General features: G+C 43.1%; 1 protein-coding gene across 8 annotated transcripts in view; it reads left to right on the plus strand.

Moving 5' to 3' along the window:
- ptprfa (protein tyrosine phosphatase receptor type Fa) overlaps positions 1–20,766 on the plus strand; it is a 77,972-nt gene that overhangs the window by 36,458 nt on the left and 20,748 nt on the right. For 2 of the 8 annotated variants that reach the window (XM_058074105.1, XM_058074107.1), the window contains exons 9-16: positions 5,484–5,594; positions 10,367–10,636; positions 11,434–12,015; positions 12,172–12,308; positions 12,394–12,538; positions 13,400–13,705; positions 14,944–15,137; positions 19,221–19,247. In XM_058074105.1, coding sequence (XP_057930088.1) covers positions 5,484–5,594; positions 10,367–10,636; positions 11,434–12,015; positions 12,172–12,308; positions 12,394–12,538; positions 13,400–13,705; positions 14,944–15,137; positions 19,221–19,247 — 1,772 coding nt within the window. Of the gene's footprint in view, positions 1–2,885; positions 2,904–5,483; positions 5,595–7,257; positions 7,270–10,366; positions 10,637–11,433; positions 12,016–12,171; positions 12,309–12,393; positions 12,539–13,399; positions 13,706–14,943; positions 15,138–19,220; positions 19,248–20,766 lie in introns of all 8 variants that reach the window. The other 6 variants (XM_058074106.1, XM_058074108.1, XM_058074109.1 and 3 more) reach the window with 4 other exon arrangements.

Here is a 20,766-nt window from a genome sequence, read left to right on the forward strand (position 1 = left end):
CACTAGCCCCCCCCCCACATTAAACCCCTCTGCAAGCTTACTTTTTAAACGACTCCAGCTGGGATCAACAAGTCGTGCAGAGAGAACTCAACAATTAGTTTCAGTCATCCACCAGCATGTCTGTGATTGCATTAATTATATCCAACATGATTGGATTTGTCCACAAATTGACAAGTCTGACCCCCTTTTATGGAACTCTAATAGCTCCCTTTTTCAATTTGACACCTTTAGCCTTTTGTACAGCGAGAGGAAAAGTCTCCTTTGACGCTCTGAAACACAGCTCTGCTTTGATGGACAGAGCGTCTTGAAAACCATCAAGTCGGAACGTCACATCTGGAACCTCTGCTCGAGTTATTGGCAAAGAACAGCAAAATGGCCGTTGTGCTTTTATGGACAGGTGTCGTACCCACACAAAAAGGATGCAACAACAACAACAACATAAAAGGTGACCTTTTATGGGCACCAAAATATGAGAAAAATCTATCATCTCCCTCATTTTGAGAGAAGAGGTGCCCAAACACATTGGCTTTTGAAGTCGCAGCCTTTCATGACATAATGAAGGATTGACCCGCCCCTGTGTTTTGGGAATCAAGCAGGCTTCGTTACACATCTTAAAATAAAGTTCTACCAACTAGCCATTAGTCAGCTACAGATGTCAAAGTGAATACGCTAACCTAGCATGACATTGCTGTTAAAATGTAAAGATGATGTTAGCACGGTACTGTCGCTAACGTCCGCGTCCTCCAATTCCACTCCGTAATGTTACATTGATGTAGTATACAGTATCTATTGTGCTGTTTTTACTGTACAGGCGTCCCTTCCTACATCGCGGTTCCAATTTTGCAGAATTTTGAAGCATCTTTTAGCATAGAAATTTCTAAATTAATTAAAATACAACTATGAGGCAATAAGTGATGCAAATTGTGATATGTGGTATAAGTGGTATATGTGGTATTCTACAAATCTGAACTGTAAAGTCGCTTCACACGGCCAGAATTAAAGCTACAGATGCACAAAATGGCGTCTTCCCAGTACAAGACTTGATTTTGAACAGCACACTCCCAATACTACAGTAATACCATTTATGGAAAGTACTATCATATGAGACTCTTTTTGTACCCCCTGACACTTTCAAATCAGGTACCTTCCAGTGATGGCTCAGAAGGAACGCGGCACACAAAAACACTGCAGCAAGTCCTTAAAATATTGCAAGAACCTTCTAGAACCCTCCTTGTCGAGTCTCCTAGTCTCACCTTTCAGTATATTTACATGAAATGGTCTAATATGAAGCTGTCTCCAGAACTCCAGAGGACAATGAATGAGGAGCGCTCGGTGTCGTTGTGAGAGAAGGGATGTATTAAAACCAGCGGAGGTCACCTGCACAGCTAATCCCATTTCCACGTGTTTCCATGAGCTCTGCCTGAGAAGGATACAATGGACATGATCTACAGTGTGTGTCTCGGATGCTGCCCCCATTGTGAAAAGATAATAAAGTCATATTATTTTTCACAATGAAAGATCTGTCATGACACTGGAGGAACGTCATGGCAGGTCTCAGTGCCCGGCCCTTTGAAAGCTGCTGATGACCCCCCCCATTGCGAGCCCCCCCTCCCCCCACTCCAGGGGTCCACACAGCTTCCAGGGCCCCTCTTCCAAAATATCTCTTTGTCTTCCTAGAGTTTGGTTTATTATCCAGATGAATGACATCTGCATAGTAACCATACCTCTACGTCTCATTTACTCACTATATTGAAATTATGATGGCATTGTTATCAAAATATATTAATATATATAAATATATAAAAAGAGCTAGCGAGAGAGCAGCTAAGATGGCTATACACAGTTAGCATGAAGTGTAAATCATAAGTACGTATGTTTGACCACATGGTCATGTATTAACAGAACCAATGTTGTAACAGCGACAACAGTAACAACAAGTGTTGTCATTCTAAAGCTGCTAGTTGCTCATCACACTTCAAATGCAGCTACTGCCATCTGGTGGAGTGATTCCTGGAAATAATGACTTGAGGAGGAAGGGGCTGAAATGAGAATCAGCACCCATGGTTTTATCACGGAAAAAGATGTCGGGGGTGAGATCCTACCCCAAGCGGGGTAGGTGGCTTGGGCATCTGGTCAGGATTCGGAGCACGACTGGGTAGGAGGCCTCAGGGAAAACTCGTTTGAGAGATTGTGTCTCTCAACTGGCCAGCGATCCGTCGGGACGAGCCAGATGATGGAGCCATGGTGAGGGCGGTCTGGGCTTCCCTGCCTAGGCCGCTGCCCCTGCGACCCGACCTCAGATAAGCACAAGTAGATGGATTAATGGCATTAGGAGGTTGCCTACAGCCACAGCTGTTTTCTGACCCGGATGCTAATTAGAGACCATGGCAGTTATTTCCTTCTGTAGGAAACTCTGCGGTTAATTCGCAGGTGCCCAACTTTAGCCAAGGTGAACGCTATCCTGCTATGAAGCTAAGAAACTCAACATTTGGACTAACTACAGCAACTCTGATGCTAAGTCAGCAAATGTCTTTGCATTGCATCACGAGATGAGCTAACAGGTGTTGTTTACCAGCCTCCACGATGGCGTCAGGTTAGCAAGGTTGAGCCCAAGCAGGTGTGTCGCGGTCAGGTGTTTGATACCGCAGGACAACAGGATGCTCCTAATAAGCAAGTGCAGACGGCAAATAAGCAGATCCGCTAATGATAGACTGTGACAGAAAACATTTTGTGCTTTCTCTCAGTGTTTGGGAGAATTAAAAAAAAAAAAAAAAAAGATAATTGCAAATGACAGCCTCCATGATTGTGGCTTGAAGAGAAGAGTAGTCTGTCCTCCTAACTAATGCTTCTTTTTAATCCTATTTGCATTCAAATTACCTCGCCAGGTGGTACACCAATCAGAGGTAAGAATGCCACCTCCCACCTTCCTCACCACCCCTCCCATACACCTCCTCCTCCTCCTGCCGTCACCTCACTGTTCCATTTCCAGGTGTTTGTCCGTCTTTCAACGCTCGCTGCCACACTTTCTCTGCCGTCACTCTTAAGCGGAAGTGTTTCATTTTTAAATGATAGCTCACTGAATAGGTGAATTGGTTGGGTAAAACTTGACATAAAGGATTGCAAGTCACCTTGACTTTTTTTAGGCTGTTTAAGCACGCAGTGCGTCAATGACGGACACACAAACAGGAAGTGAGCGCATCTAAAGGGCAGAGGAAGTCTCGGCAGCGTCATAGTCTTGCAGAGCAAACATCCATCAGCATCTGTTTGCCTTTCTCGGTGAGAATGAAGCACTGAAAACACCTTCAGTCACAAAATGAGGCTCGCCTCGCTTTGTGAAGATTATTGTTTGAGTTCTGACAGCAAGGTACACGTTCTGTTATTTTACAGGTGATACACTGATGATACATACACCTGATTAAACATCACCTAGCAATTATTTCAAGCAATGTCAAAATGTTACAACCCTGACACATTGCAAACGAACACGAAAAACCAGCAGCCAAAAACGTTCAAAGACACCACAGCCAACATTTGTTGTTTTCGAAGGACGTATTGAGCACAGTAAGTCATGTACAGGTTGCTATGTGCTCTATTTCTGTGGCACGCTGGGTAACGTGGATTAAAACTGGGCTTTAAGGAAGATTTTGATGCTTGGGGATGTTAGACTGAAGTTTGAGCCACGGCAATTAGGCTAGCTTTCCTTTCCGTCTTCCCATAGAGCAGAGGTCTCAAACGTGTTGTGCCCCCCTACATGAAATTTAATGTAAGTGCAGTCTGTGCACCCTGGGGAAATGGTGAGAGCCACTTTAGCCGGCTTAAAGGAAGCAGCTTTTTATTTGGGGAAGCAGTAATCATCGCTGAACTCACAATGAGCTTACCACACAGTGGAATGAACCGGAGGTAACTACAATGACGGCACCATCACAAAAATGTGTAATTGATAACAGGGCAACTTCTACTGCTACTACATGAATGATAAAAATGTTCTGCAACTTTTTACAAAGCAAGTGCTGCAAAAAAAAAGCCTGTTTGGGAGTACTCCCAGCTTCCCAGCATGCTTTGCAACCCTTTTTAAACAGTTATAATTGTATGTATTTAGTTGTTATCATCCAACAGTAGTAGACATGACTACACCCAAGTTTCACCTCCTGTGGCCCCCGGTTGAGTTGAATTAGGGGCCCCTGCCGCCGAGTGTGATGTGCCGTCCTTCTGCTAAAATACTGCCCCCTACTGTACAAAATACAGTTCTAGCCTATAGAAGAACTTGCAGGGCCTCCTGTATGTTCTTTACCTTCCTGTTTACTAAACACATAAACACCAGTATAACATGTATTTAGATAGATAGATAGATAGATAGATAGATAGATAGATAGATAGATAGATAGATAGATAGATAGATAGATAGATAGATAGATAGATAGATAGATAGATAGATAGATAGATAGATAGATAGATAGATAGATAGATAGATAGATAGATAGATAGATAGATAGATAGATAGATAGATAGATAGATAGATAGACTTCCTTTATTGTCATTGCACAAAAACACAGTAGTGAAATTGCCAACGAAATGTCGTTGCCTGGCTCCCATATAACAGACACAAAAGAAGATAAGTAATAATAAATAATAACAATAATAATAATGTGGAGAATAAATAGGCACCAAATATGAACAACATAATGTAAAGTGCAGCGTGAACAGTAAATTGCCCAAATAATTTAAATAATTAAAATAAATAATAATGTAAGTAAGATAGAGGGGCTTATTTGGCATTCAAATGTTTTAATTATAATAAATAATAAATTATTAATTTATTATTTATTAATTATTATATTATTATTATAATTATTATTAATAAATTATTTATGGAATATGACTAACTGGGGGTGAATAAGGTGTGTTATCTGCAGATAAAAATAGCTTATTTTTGCAGAATAGTCTGCAACTTTACAGGGCTTTGAATGCTGAATCACAAACGTGATGGGATCCATTATTTTGTTAGTGTGGTCCCAATATGTAATCCTTCGTAATGTTCCATGTTTGATTTTATTTTTGGAGTAAGGGATTAAAAAACAAGCTGTGGGATGCAGTTTGGACACCCCTACTTGGACGACCCCTTACCGATGAGCTAAAACCTACTAATTGGACTTCCAGTCGCCGCATTATTTCATAAAGCCATTGCATGGTGCCGTCACACGATGACACATCCATGTTGTCTGTCTCGCTACTGAACGTGGAGACACAAGTATATAAACGAGGTAAGTTAGACAAATGTCCGCTACATGAACCACTACGCTAGCAAGTTAACGAGCAATAAGCATTCCATATAACAACCGTATGGACAACCGTGTGGACCCACTCAGGCGATGTCAGCTCTCACAAACAGATGGACGACATGCAAGTGTGTGCGTGTGTGCGTGTGTGCGTGTGTGTGTTTTCAATGCTTACTGTATGTGACCTGTGACCGCTGGCGTCCACAGGGGCTCTTCAAATTGAGAACAGCGAGGAGTCAGACCAGGGCAAGTACGAGTGCGTGGCCGTCAACAGCGCCGGGACTCGCTACTCTGCTCCAGCTAACCTTTATGTGCGAGGTAAGACACCCCCTCTAGGCCCCCGCGTGACCCCGTCTGGAGGTCACTGCCACGTCCAGTCTGTTGATGGACTCGCTGCTTTGTCCAATACGCCTCCATTATCAGACGTAATATAATATGGTGGCAATAATACATTTAGGTAATACATTTATTCCAGCGTGTTAACAGCAAAATACAGTGGAGCTCACTTATGTCGACCAAATCAAGTCCTGCATCATCGTGTTATTATTAAAAAATGCTCGCTTAAGTCGACCGCTATCACTAACATACCTACTGTGGAGTTACACAGCATTGAAACATCCACACAGAGATTTCCTGTTCAGTGCAAAATAAGCATCAAAAGCATGGCAGTATTAGTCTGGATTAACTAATTCAGTAATTCACCCTTTCGTTTTGATTTTTATTTTCACTTGTACAAAAACTTTATTGTCATTGTAGTCATACAGTATTATACGAAAACAAAAGAAAATGGAGGAAAACGGTGTTAAAAAAATCCTTAATTATGACTCCTTAACTAATCCTTGTGTCTCTAGACCAGGGGTCAGCAACCCGCGGCTCCAGAGCCGCATGTGGCTCTCCAGCCTCTTTGTTGCGGCTCCCTTTGCAATGCTTTAATATTTTTTAGCACCCGTGTGGTGAAAATGCACGTCTTTGTTATGAGTTTACAAAAATCCAACTTTGTGTGAGACCATGAATGCATCCTGACTGAGTTCTGACTGGTGACTGAATGAGCAGACAGGATGCTATCCAGTTCTCTCTGACAGGTTAACATGAAGGGAAATGAGTAATACTTTGAGTTATTTGAGTTATTAATTATTATTAATGAGTTATTTGACGATTCTAAAAAATAAATTAGAGCTCATTTAAAAACAAAAGTTTATCTCCAGTACTAGCAAGAGTACTCCAGCTCGTCTTTTTTTTCCTCTCCAATGTTGTTTTAAACATACAACGTTTTGCGGCTCCAGGCTATTTTTCTTTAGTGGGCAAGTGGGTGAAATGGCTCTTTTCATAGTAAAGGTTGCCGACCCCTGCTCTAGACAAAGTAAATGTGCAAGCACTTTGGTTTTTTTGGTTATGTCGACAACCGCTTATGTGGATGCAGTCAGGCAGACCGGGGAGTGTTGACATAAACGGGTGCCACTGTATGACTGACTTTAAAGAACACACTTCCTAAAAGCAGCATGTACTGTAACTAATGTTAAGGGATGCAACGCTGTCCAAATTCCCATGCTAGAAGTTAGCCACCAGCTGTCAACAAAGTGTAATTTAGAGATTTTTTTGTTATATGAATTTGTTATAATGTCTTGCATTTTTGTAACCTTTGACCTTTTCAGGTATTGTTTGCTTTTCTTCATCATTTTCTGTTTGGACCACAAACTCATTCATTACACTACCGAGTGTCATTGACAGCTTATCCCTCAAAGTGCGTGTGTGTGTGTGTGTGTGTGTGTGTGTGTACGCATGTGTGCGGATAAGCAGATTTTGGCCTGTTTTACTCTTCTCTGTTTCTCCTTGTCTCCTTCCTCCTGCTTCCTTGCTTCCCCTCTGTTGTTGTTGTTGTTGTTTTTGACTCCTCCTACGTTGCCTTCAACCATCCCCATCACACCCCCACCACACCCCCACCACAAAAAACACTGCCAACACTCCAACTCTCACCTGTCAGATCAGCGAGAAGGTTGGTTTCTTCGCTCGTTCTCCTCCTGACGTTGGAGGCCTGCTGGACTGGAGCCAGGCAGCGTTGGCGGGTCGCCATGCGCCTCAGGCCCGTCCCAGCCTCCCCCCTCCCTCCTCATCTGCCCTGTCCCCCTCTCTCTCTCTCTCCCAGACTCCGAGCACCCCTGCCTGCACCCTTATGCTTTACCCCTTCCTGCTCCTGCTTTGCATGCACTGCCTGGACAAGCTTTTAGACATATTGAGACACGAGCATCACTTTTTAACATTTGACAACTTATTCATATTTTATCCGAAATTGTCCCCCCCACTCACCGCCTCTTTTCCCTGCATGGCTCCTCCCACTGCATCCTCACCCCATTTCGCATCGCCTGCCCCTCCTTGCATCTCTGCTCTCCCCCCTGCCTCTGTTCTTTGGCTTGTATGCACTCTCACAACGCCTCAGTATTGCCATGACAACCTGGGAGGCCATCCTCACGTGAAACACCATGCTCCACACTGATTAAAAAAAGACGTCACGGCATTGTGGTCATCCTCCATCCTCCCCACTGCTAGCAATTCAGATGGACTAATGCGCGATGTGGACTTACCTCCATGCTGGCCAGCATTAGATGATTACATACGCTCAGAGACCACAACATTAGGTACACCTGCACAATCCAATGAGGTCCCGTACAACAGCTGTGTCCAGCATTGGAAACATAGTTGTGGTTTTCAGTGGTGCGCTCCTTCAAACACTAGAATATAAATATGCAAATTTTGGCATATTTATATTCATATATTGGGTATTTTTACAATTATTTCATTTTAATTAAATAATTTTAATTAAATTGACTATTGGATGCCATTTAATTAAATGAAACATTTAAATAATGAATGATACATTATTTTTAATATTGAATTAAATTGCACTTTTTGTTATGTATGGATGTTCTATGTGTGTATTATGTCTTCAGACTTTGTGGACACTCTGTACAAGCACAATAATGTTAATATTAAATGTTAAATGAATACAATCGTCCCTCGCTACAATGTGATTCAAACATTGCTCCCTCACTCTATTGAGGTTTTTCAAAAAATTATTTATAAATTATCACTGTTTAGTGGTCAAATATACCCCATTATTAGTAAAAAGCAAGCATTTCTTAACTATTTTGAGCATAAAAATGGCAAAAGGAACTAACTAAATGAGCTAAAATACATAAACAAGGCAAAAGAAGCATTCTAATTGTGAATGTAATATTGTATTCAACATCGGCCACAAGCAGGAGTTTTGTTTGCTTTTATTTTGGCCACTAAAATTGGGTAATATGAGTGTAAAGTCATATTGTAATGGCGAAAGTATGCTGGAAGGACACTGTCCAGAAAAGAACAACAAGGAACTGCTAACATGTGAGTCTGTGTTATCTTATTTATGTCTAATATGTCTTCATTTCTCTTGATTTGATCTACTATATTGGGTAATAATGTAAATCTAACTAAATGGCTCTATTGGGCTCTAATGTTAAGAAACGTATTTAGAAGGTCGTAAACAGGTTGTCTTATTATTATTGCCCTAATTATTAAATCCTATTTCGTGGAAATAACTAATCATAGAACCAATAAACGGGGGATGGCTGTATCTCTCTGACGGTATCAGTCCATATTAAATCTGTAAAGGCAGAACCTTTGTATTGGATCTCATTAGATTGTGTACCAAATGAAGTGGCCAGTGAGACTAACAGTTTCATTTTTGAGGAGTGAAACTTGCAGTAGATATGGGGGGGGGGGCGTTGGAAGTGACTCTCGGACCATTTTAGGTCGCTGCTGGGTTTTAAGTGGCCCTCGGTGCATTATTTAACACTTTCCCTGCACAGTCCAAACTTTTGCGATGCAGTGTAGAAATACTGCAAAGAAGGCTGAAATGAAGAAATAAACTCAAAGACCCTTGTGGGGATCTACGGTATTTATCTATTTAACTTCCTGTCAAGGTTGTTATTAAATGTTACTGCTGTCCAGGGACATGCAACACTCTCACCGTCATGCAGTATAAAAACATATATATATATATATATATAGCATATAAATGATATAAGTGGCTCATTGAGATGCAGTGGAGGCTGCTGGCCAGCTGAGGCTCATTGATCCTCTTTAAAGAGCTTTTAAGGATGAGAGCAGGTAATGTTAGCATGCTTGTCATTAGCTAAGGGCACACACACGCACACACGCTTTTTAAGAGGTCTGGTACCTGAATGTTGCATTTTTAACCTTTACCCCTTTTTAGGACAAATCATGGAAAATGAAAAATAAGTACCGCAGTATTGTAAATATCATGCTAATGATTACCGGTGCACATTTTGCTGTGTTTCTATATGTAAATGATGCATTTCCAAAATAGTGTTAATTAATTAACCTCGTGGATATCAACAGGAAATATTTAATTGGCTCTGACAAAACAATGTCCTTTCCTACATAGCATAAAACTGTATAATAATGATGTACCATAATAATACGTAGTTCGAGTATGTATGTATTGATTCATGTCAGTGTGTGCGTGTGTGTATATCAAGCTTCTACTGTGCACCTTGATAATAAGGATTTTGATTGGACCATCCCATTCACATGACACTTAGTGTATTTTAATCATGCGTATGAATAGAGTTGTTTGGACTCGACCTTTCTCCTCCCACTCGTCATCTCCTCCACGTAAATTCGAGCCAGTTTGTCCCACCTGGCTGCAGGTTATCTTTTCATGACCTTGTGTTGAGATGCCTTGCAAAGACCGAGCGTTGCATAAATCCGCGTGTTGCGTGATGAGGAAGTTGATCGAGGCGTGAAGACAATGAAGCGGCTGTTTGGTATGCTCCTCTTCTCCTTCCACATCCCGCTGCCTCAGGAGGTGATGGAAGCACTCATGACGAGCAGTGTACACGGCCCCCCCCAGGTGAATTTTAATCCCTAGGATGCCCCAAGAGGAACTCGGACATTTTGCAAGTGCCCTGCTCGTGTCATAAGCCATGATAGGACATAGTCAAAGTGGTGCACAGTAGAAGCCGGTCTACCGTGGTGTCCCGTCGTCTCTGTGAGTGTTCTCTCACCCTCCCTCTCCTTTACCCTTGCAGTTCGGCGCGTGCCTCCTCGTTTCTCCATACCCCCCACCCACCAAGAGGTGATGCCCGGCGGCAGTGTCAACCTGACCTGTGTGGCGGTGGGGGCACCCATGCCGTATGTTAAGTGGATGAGCGGCGAGGCGGAGCTGACCCCCGAGGAGGAGATGCCCATCGGACGCAACGTGCTAGAGCTGGCCAACATCCGCCAATCGGCCAACTACACCTGTGTGGCCATCTCCTCGCTGGGCATGATTGAGACCACCGCCCAGATCACGGTGAAAGGTTGGTTTCGCTTTCAAACTCTCACATACTTGCATGAAGATCCATTCATGTGTCTTCTATTGCACTTGTTCTCATGAGCATCACTCCGGAGCTCGAACCTGTGGTGTGCAGTCAGGGCCACTAAGGCCTTCTTCACTGACCTAAACACAGTGCAGAGTATTTTCCCAAAGGTCTTGTGGATCATCAAAATGAGATCAGCCTTAATGTTCTTCAGCAGTGGTTTTTGTTTTGGAACTCTGCCATGCAGGCCGTTTTTGCCCAGAGTCATGAACACTGATCTTAACTGAGGCAATTGAAGCCTGCAGTTTTTTGGTTGTGGGGTCTTTTGTGACCTTTTCAGTGAGTCATTGTTGTGCTCCTGGGGTAATTTTGGTTGGCCGACCACTTCTGGGAAGATTCACCACTTTTCAGCCATTTGTGAATAAAGGCTCTCACTGTGGTTTGCTGCAGTCCCAAAGCTTTAGAAATGGCTTTATGACCTATTATAACCAGATCTCAATTAATCTCACACAGAGCCATATGGGCTTGGATTTTTTTTTTTTATTAAAATATTTTATTTAAAAGCTGCATTTTGTGTTCAGTTGTGTTGTCATTGACTAATATTTTATGTCTTTGATGATCTGAAACATTTATGTGTGACCAAAAATTAGAACTCCAGAAGGGGACAAACACTTTTATACTCCACTGTATCAAAAATTCTAGTATTTGTTCCATGAAATTGTAAACATGCAACATAATAACATATCCACATACAAAAAAGGTGACAATTAAGTACATTTTTTTTGGTGTCCCACCAGCCTTGCCCAAGCCACCCACATCCCTAATTGTGACAGAAACCACCGCCACCAGCATCACTTTGACATGGGAGTCTGGCAACCCTGAACCTGTGTCCTACTATGTGATCCAGTACCGGCCCAAAGTGTCCGAGAATGGTTTCCAGGAAGTGGACGGGGTAGCCACCACCCGCTACAGCATCGGCGGTCTTAGCCCATTTTCCCATTACGAGTTCCGAGTCATGGCGGTCAACAACGTGGGCCGAGGGCTGCCCGGAGGAATTGTGGACACCCGCACCAGTGAGCAATCGCCCTCGTCAACCCCGCTCCATGTCCAGGCCCGCATGCTGAGCCCCAGCACTATGCTGGTCCAGTGGGAGCCCCCCGAGGAGGCCAATGGGCAGATCCGCGGCTATAGGGTCTACTACAGCGCCAACCAAGAGGCCCCAATGAGCGCCTGGCAGAAACACAACACAGATGACAGTCAGCTGACCACCATCGCTGACCTGACCCCTGATGTCACCTATGGTGTCAGGGTGCTGGGCTTCACCTCGGTGGGTGATGGACCCCCATCTGAGGTCCTGCTCATCAAGACTCAGCAAGGAGGTAAGGACAGTTGAGACCACCTAAAACAATCCTAAGTAACACTGTGTGGTCCACAGCACCGTATTGTTAGCTCAGAGACCGGGATGCGGGAGCCTTTCCCAGCTCACTTAGAATGATCCATTCATCATCATCTTCTTCTTCTTCTTCTTGCTCCAGTTCCAGCGCAGCCATCTGGTTTTGAGGCTGAAGCTGAGCTGGACTCGCGCATCATGCTATCTTGGCTTTGGCCCGTGCAGGACCCAGTCATTGGTTTGGAGCTGCTCTACTGGGAGGCCAACAATCCAGAGGAAAAGGTAAATTGACTTTTGTCAGCGTCTGTTCCGAGACCAATGGAGACCTCCAAGAGGTTGATTGTTGGTGGTTCTTGACATTCGGCAGCACAGCATCACGTTCGAGCCATCTGGATCACATGCGGTGGATGGTTTGAAACCCGACACAGTCTACATGTTTTCCCTGGCTGCCAGATCTGAGATGGGCTTGGGAGTCTTCACTCGGCCCATCGAGTGCAGGACTGTCCAGTCTAGTAAGTACATGCTCATGTTGTCACACTAGAATATTCCGGTTTGGGCGTGAAGGCTGTGGATATCTGATGCTCATAAACTCCTAGCTGGTCTTGAAACACTGTGGACCTCGAAAAAGACACAAAAATGGAAAAGAAGCAAGTTTTAATGCACGGATTAGACACGTATCTGGACTCGAACACTGATCTCCCACGTCAACGTCTCCACTTCCACCTCCATCCTTCCAGCTTGGAGTGTCTCACACTGGAATGGAAAAGAACACAAAGGCTGATCCCAGACCCTGCTTTATTTAGTTTTCCATTACGTTCCTCAATCAGCTTTTAAACCTGCTTCTTCATCGGACCTCATGGAAGGTTCTGGTACCACCTGTCTCGATTGAGCATCGTCCGGCCGGACCTGCGTCCTATGTCGTCCCTTCCAGCTGCTTCCCCCGCTACGTTGTGGTGTGCTCATGTGTGGTTGTGTGACCTGAATGTGTTTGAAAGTGTGTGACATCATCACTCCAGTTTGCTGGTCTCTGGACTGCGAGGACATCTTGGGCAAATACTTTAATGTTTGCACATTAACCTAAACCTAAACAGCATCATCTGAAGATCATAGCACATCCAGTCGTCCCTGGAGGGGCATATTAGCATGGCATGTGGGCTTTGCTATGATAGGCTGTGATGTATTTTACCGTACTTTTTATGCTGCGATCACAAGCCTCCAAGTTCCTAAAGTGAAACAATTTGACATTTTAGTCTCATGTCCTTGTGAGAGTCCATGTCCTGTGATGTAATGTCTCCACAGTCCAGAGGCTGAGTTTGTCTTTGTCTTCCATTATCCATCCTGCTTAACCCCTCCCCACCACTTCCTCCTATTAGCCCCCTCAGCCCCTCCCCAGGATGTAACCCTGCTCAGTCCGAGCTCCAGTAGCATCCAAGTGAGTTGGACGCCGCCGCCGACAGACCACCACCACGCCAGAATCATAAGCTACTCCCTGGCCTACCGAGCGCCGTCCGAGGAGGACATGCAGCGCCACCAGGTGTCTGGGATTGGAGCAGACACCCGCAGCTATGTGCTGGATCACCTGGAGAAATGGACTGAGTATTTGGTGTGGGTGAGAGCTCACACCATCATCGGGCCCGGCCCCGAGAGTCCGGCGGTCCGCATCAGAACTCAGGAGGACGGTACGTGGCCGGTGACAGGAAGTAGTCTGGAAACAACAACAAGGAAATGTTTGTTATGGTTTGTTCGTGAAAAGAGCCTGGGAGTCATTTGTGGCACGCAGTTTTTTATTGTCCTATGGAACATTGTACAACATTGTAGAAATACAGCAAAAATGGCAAAAAGAGCAAAAAAAAATTGAAAATGTTAATACTAATATGCTGTGTCATCTACATATAACGCTAAGCGAACAACGTTTTTCTTTTAAATAGACAGAATTTTGGGCTTTAAAAAAAAAATTTAATTAAAATATCCAAATGTCCCCCCACAGTCCTATTTAGCACTGCTGACTTAAAGTGAGAAGATTTTAGGTCAGGGGTGTCCAAAGTATCGCCTGGAAAAAGTGATAACTTTCTCAGAATAAAATAAAAAAAAAAAGAAAAGAAAAAGGACATTTTAGAAAAAGATTGAAATAAAAAAATATATATATATACATATATTTGTAATACTATGGAAAACAAACAAAACAAGTCATTTTGGGGAAATTGGGTTATGCTTTATTTATTGGTTTATTGGGTTATATCATGTTTATTGTGGCATAATTACGTCATAATTACGAGAAGACAATTTACAACAAGAAATTTTAGTTGGAAAAAATTCTTTAAAAAAACAACTCTAGAAATTTTCAAAACAGCGGTAACTTTATGAGAATAAAGTCAAAATATTAAAAGAAAAAAGTTGAATTCTTACAAGAAAAAAAGTTACAATCTTCCGATAATAAATATTATTGCAAAAAAAATGTCATTTTACTAGCGTTTTTCTTCATAATAGTCGTAATATGAGAAGAAAATTTGGTTGTGATAAAGTTATAATATTATGGGAATAAAGTCATAATATTACGGGAAGGAACATTTATTTAAGAAGAAAGTTGAAATATTTGGGGGGGAAAAGACTGCAGTTTATAGTATACTTTTTCACCGATATCACAAACCAAATCCAATTTCTTCTTGAAATATACATATATAACTTCTATAACTAATGTGTTTGTTTACAAAATATCAAAGTGGCCCTTTCAATCCCTTCACTTCTCAGTATGTGGCCCGTCGGTGGATAAAGTTTTAGGTTGAAATTTCAGCTCCTATAACAGCATTTACAAAAATGAAAGAGGCATCATTATAAAAGCAGTAAAAAAAAAACCACATTAAAACTGTCCAAACGAGCCATCACGTCACTTACAATGCTGTTTTGTTTTCCGCCGCAGTGCCAGGAGCCCCGCCCAGGAAGGTGGAGGCCGACGCTCTCAACTCCACGGCGGTCCGGGTGAGCTGGAAGCCCCCCCTGCCAGTCAAGCAGCACGGCCAGATCCGGGGCTACCAGATCATCTACTCCAGGCTGGAGAAGGGAGAACCTCACGGGCAACCCCTCATCATGGACGTCTCCCTTCCAGAAGCTCAGGTAATCATTTTTTTGTCTTCAAAGGGGGCGGGGCCTAATGTGAGGCTTCGCTACAGTGCGCAATGTTCAGGAGCTGCTGTCAGCCACTTTAAGCTACACTGCTAAGCTGCTGATAGCACTCAAACACTTCGAGCTGGCGTCACTTAAAAGCGCACACAAGTCACAGATTCATAGCATTTCTTTTCAACGCCTTATATTTTTATTTTATATATTTTGACTATTTTAATGCTTGAAAATGCTTCATTTACGTCATGATTTGTTTCTAGTAGTAGACCATATTTAACCACGAAACAGCAATCATTTGGTAATTAACATATTTTTTGAAAAAGCACACAATGTGCGGGCACAATGTTCGAAACCCCAAAGTAGCAAGAGGCAACTATGTCTTTGCTACAATGACAATAAGTCTTTTATGCATGCAGAAATCTTTCTTCTGGTGGTTAATAAACTTCATATTGTATTAAATGGGTGCATTTATTTAGTTGTTGCGGTAGAATCCAGGTCAATACTGCAATCATTGTATTTGACTTAGTATTTTGCGCTGAACGGGAAACATGTAAATTCTGTGTAATTGCTGTTTCACGTTGCTTAGTAATATCGATGACTTGAACAAATACTACAACACTTGGCCACAAAAACAGACTCATTTTTTTATCGAAAGGACTCCCTGGAATATCTAATTCCAACGATGTGTGCTGACGTCGGCTTAAACGAGCGTATTTTAGTAATAAGAAGAACCGGTGGACCAGCAGTTGGATGAGAAGGTTCCACTGTACCTCATGTCACAATAAGCTACATTTCCTGTTCTATGGTTATTATCACATTTGTATCATGTTTGCCACCACACAAATATCTGGAACAATTCTAAAATACCAATTTATTTTTTCAACAAAATATGAAGAGTAAAATGTATCTAATTGCTGCATAACGAGTCTTTGCCAGGCTATTGCAGGACAAATTAAAAAAAAAAAATTCGGAAGGTGTATTGGAATTTCTCGATGAAAAGCGTTGTACTACTTCGAAATAAAGCAAACGCGTAGACACTGAAAGCCTTTCCTAAAATGGAAAAAGGTGTTGTTGAAAGGTCACACCAAGATGGCAGCTTGCAGTGAAGCATCACCCACAACTTTCTAGTAGCGTGGTTGTGTTGGTGGTCTAAGCTTCAAGTGCCCTCAGGTTTGTTTTGTTCACCTGGAGGAGCGTCTCACCTGATTTGCTTCCCGAGCAGCATTCCTGTCTTATCAGAGCGAGCAGGAGGTCCGATGAAAGCCCGCCCGCATCTCCCTTCCCGTCTGCAGAAGCGCCGCTCTGTCAGCATGCCGCCCGCGGGTCGGTCTCCAGGGACCTGTCTCGCAGCTTCAGCCCTGATAAGTTTAGTCCCGCCCCCTGGCAGCGGTGACGCTGATGAGAGGCAACGCACAGATTGCGACTTGACCTTAGGAACACGCACACGCCGAATGCATGTGCACTTGGAACATGACTCGCTCCCACAACATGAAACTTTCCCTCCATGATGGATGGGAATCCTTGACACGAGGGGAATTAGTCATGTCGTATGGATGCCTGACATGAAGGCCGCCCAATGACTATACAATCAGACCATGCAGTCGTCAAGCTGTTTGGATCTATGGTGCCAAGTTGACATCCTGCGTGCAGTTGATGCGGCTTAAGTGAACCTTTACTTACTCCTGTGCTGGCGGCTTGTTTGCATGAAGACACCTCTCAGCACTGATGGCTGCGGAGCGTGACCTGATAAGATTCGGCAGCCTGTCTGTGGCACGTCTCTGCTTGTGAAGTTCCAAAAGCAATTTGGGCATGCGCCTCCACCATGTACCTCTCTGGTACTCCATCCAGCACCTCAAAACACAGCAGAAATATCTTAGAAAGTACTCTGAACACAGTAATGTTAAAAACACAGTCTTGGTATGGATCAGAGGTAGGGAACCTATGGCTCGGGAGCCAGGTAGGGCTCTTTTGATGACTGTATCTGGCTCTCAAGCGTTTCTTACCACAATAAAAATGTATTTTTGCTAACATTTTAAAGCAAACATCACGGAAATTACTGTTAAAAATAATATTCAAAATCAACAACTTTCTTATACATTTTAATCCGTCCATTTATTTTATACTGCAATACGGCCAACCATATCTATCTTTCCTGATGATATTTTCCAGGTCAAACACCAAAACTTGATTATTACTGGGTAATGCGGTAGTCTACCTCGGTCATTGAGATGTCAACATGTAAATATAAACTTTCCTCCTTTAGTCAAATAGTCACCTAGCTAAAGCTGCAGAACCAAGCCTTCTGACGAAGATGGCCAAAAGAATGAAATATACTGAGTACGGTGCAAAACCATGCAGCAGCAGAAGTTGTATTAAGTATTAGATTTATTATTAGACACTGCGCTGCTCACGAAAGTGTGCTGGCCACACCCCATTGGCGTGGGGTAGTGTGCCTGGTCTACATAATTAGAGCCCATTATATCTAAAACTGTTGGTCTTACATAAAAATGCACACATTTTATTGCATTCAATGTTTAAAAAAATGTATATGGCTCTCACAGATACACATTTTAAAATATCTGGCCTTCATGGCTCTCGTAGCCAAAAAGGTTCCCGACCCCTGGTATGGATGAACAATGTTAGTCAATGCGTCACCTCGTCAAAGCACGCTGGTGATCTTGAGCAGCTGCACTCAAGTTGTTGTCAGCACGCCGCCATCGGTCATGCCTCAGCTGTCTTATCTCTTTGTCGCTCCGTTCCCATCAGAACCGCTCAGGCTCGGCCAAGATCCACATGGGTGCCAGTGTAGGGAGCGTGAGAAGATCCCGTTTCTTTTTCGATGCATGACTTACTAGTAGGTCCACATGTCCACATGAGGACAGGCTGGCATGTCCAAACAACATGTTGACATGGAGGGATACTGCAATATCGTGAGAATAATAGTTGGACTAAAGCACATCGTCATGGCAACACGCCAACACAACATCACCGCTGCGGGGCCTGCAAGCTGCTGTGTATTTGACGAATGTACTCAAAAAGTGGACCGAATGAATGTTCTTATAGTCATTGGGGGAAAAAGATAGCTATCCTTCATCATCCAGCAATAGGGAGGAAGTGCTATCATCTTTCTTTGCCTGTTTACTTTCACTTTGAAAGCATCTGCCTGAGGCACTGTGAGGCCGGCGCTAAAGCGCTCCCGACGAGTGGTGAAGCCAGGCGCGAGCCGATGTGGTCTGGCAAGGTGTCAAGACGCCAGTAACGCTGTTTGATCGGCATAACGCTGTTAATAATAATAATAATAACAATTTCACCGGCGGCACGGCGGTCTAGCGGTTAGCACGCAGACCTCAGCTAGGAGACCAGGATTCAATTCCACCCTCGGCCGTCTCTGTGTGGAGTTTGCATGTTCTCCCCGTGCATGCGCGGGTTTTCTCCGGGTACTCCGGTTTCCTCCCACATTCCAAAAACATGCTAGGCTAATTGGCGACTTCAAATTGTCCATAGGTATGAATGTGAGTGTGAATGGTTGTTTGTCTATATGTGCCCTGTGATTGGCTGGCGACCAGTCCAGGGTGTACCCCGCCTCTCGCCCGAAGACAGCTGGGATAGGCTCCAGCACCCCCCGCGACCCTCGTGAGGAAAAAACGGTAGAAAATGAATGAATGAATGAACAATGTCACGGTAGTTCAACGTAAAATGTTGGCGCTGTTTGGAGGTTTTTTTTTTTCAGACGGCTTTATTGTTTCCCATTACATGCATTTTTCGCTGTACTTCTTTAGCTGTTTTTATATCTTTAAAATGCACAGAAAAGAGAGAGACATATGTTGATGTATGACATCAGGATTGTGCAGTTTTCCTATAAAAACACATCTGAATGTTACACATCCGCATGCTCACAGACTCCTCAGAGTTACATTTTTGTGTATTTTGATTATTGATTGAGGGAACTGGGGTCAAAGTTCGCCTCTAGAAATGTGGTAGCGCTTGCGCACACACATTCAGTCACAGGCTACTGTCATTCACGTGCACCCTGACCTCCACTCATAGTTGTCTCATTGTGGTTGTTGTTTTCATCAGTGGCGTGACCAGGACTCGACGGACTACGTGAGTACATGTGCCCCGTTCAATGTGCACGGCGTTCTAAAGTGTGTTTTTTCTTCTAACATGGTGTGTCTGCTGATTGTAACACCTTCAACCACAAAAAAAAACACTTTTGTCTAATCCTTGTCTGGGCACGTGCAATTAAAGAAAACAAACTTATAGAATATTAATGTCATTTTAACACTCTTTGCTGTAATTACATGGAATCGTTGTTAGCAGCAGCACATAAACATGAGATGTGTGTGGACAGGTCTGGAGCTGTCTCCTCATCCTCACACCCCCCCCCTCCCCCAGCAGCCACGTTCCATTTACTCATACAAGCCCTTTTTTAATCTGCTTTTACAAAATGAAAACAAGAGCGGGGAAGACCAATCTAAGCTCCTCGCTCAATTAGCATCCGTCCGTGTTCTGTACCTGAGGCTAAAAAAAAAAGGGGGTTTGTGTAAACATTGAAGACAAATAACAGACACGTAAAAAAGATGGCTTCACGTTCATTCACATGCTGAGAGAGAGACAAGGTAAAGCTCTTTCGTCTCTCCGAATGCCAGTGAAAGTAAGACCTGTGGATTAAAAACACGATGACTTCAGACGATTCACGTGCGCTTTCATCTTTCACCTCAGGTAACACCCACCCACCCCCACCTCCCCCCCCACTCCTCCCATCCTCGCACAGGAGACGACAAGGCGGATAGCGTCAGCCGGCGTCTGTTTTGAAATTAGAACATTTGAAACATCCGGCGACAGTTTTATCACTGTCGGCCGTAAAATCATAATTAAAGCTTCTGGCAGCTTGTTGCTGACTTGTTTGTTCATATCTAAGGTGAAGCAAAACACACACACACGTACATGCTTCACATGCAACAGGTCTTGAACATCAGCACTTGTGTCAAAACAATAATATGTTGTTTTTCTGTCTTTTGCCCAAATGACTTTCTTTAGGCTTCTGATTATTTACAATGGCTTTACATTGGACATCCTTTTAACTTTATTTTAGGGTGGCTTGAGCCCCTGCAAAATTTCCTGAGCCCATATACTGTATGTAATAATTATATGTTACAGTAAAATCAGTTGAGGCATGCACATGCCACAAACGAGCGGGAAATAAATGATACTACAAGGTATTTGATTCAAATCATCGTCAGCAACATTCCTCTTGTCCGGTTACACCAGGGGTGTCCAAATATTTTCCTCTAAGGGCCACATGCTGAAAAGTAAAAGGACCAGTATGATATTTTAATTTTCTAACAGGACTTGAATCCATCCAATGTATTCTTTGTCTCAACATTCCAACTATTTATCTCTTTTTCGCTATTTTTGCTGTTTTTTTTATATACATATTGATAGTTTTCTTTATTAATTGTTTTTGCACAAAAAATTAGCTGTGCCACAAATGGCACCTGGGCCACACTTTGGTCATCTGTGATTAGAGTGACGTCTACATCCAATATGTGATCAGTACTGATTGAAATATGATATTATTTAAGATTAGTCTTTTTTATAGTCTACATTATAGCCTCAGCTT

This window comes from Doryrhamphus excisus, chromosome 5, assembly GCF_030265055.1.
Source record: "Doryrhamphus excisus isolate RoL2022-K1 chromosome 5, RoL_Dexc_1.0, whole genome shotgun sequence".
NCBI lineage: Eukaryota > Metazoa > Chordata > Actinopteri > Syngnathiformes > Syngnathidae > Doryrhamphus > Doryrhamphus excisus.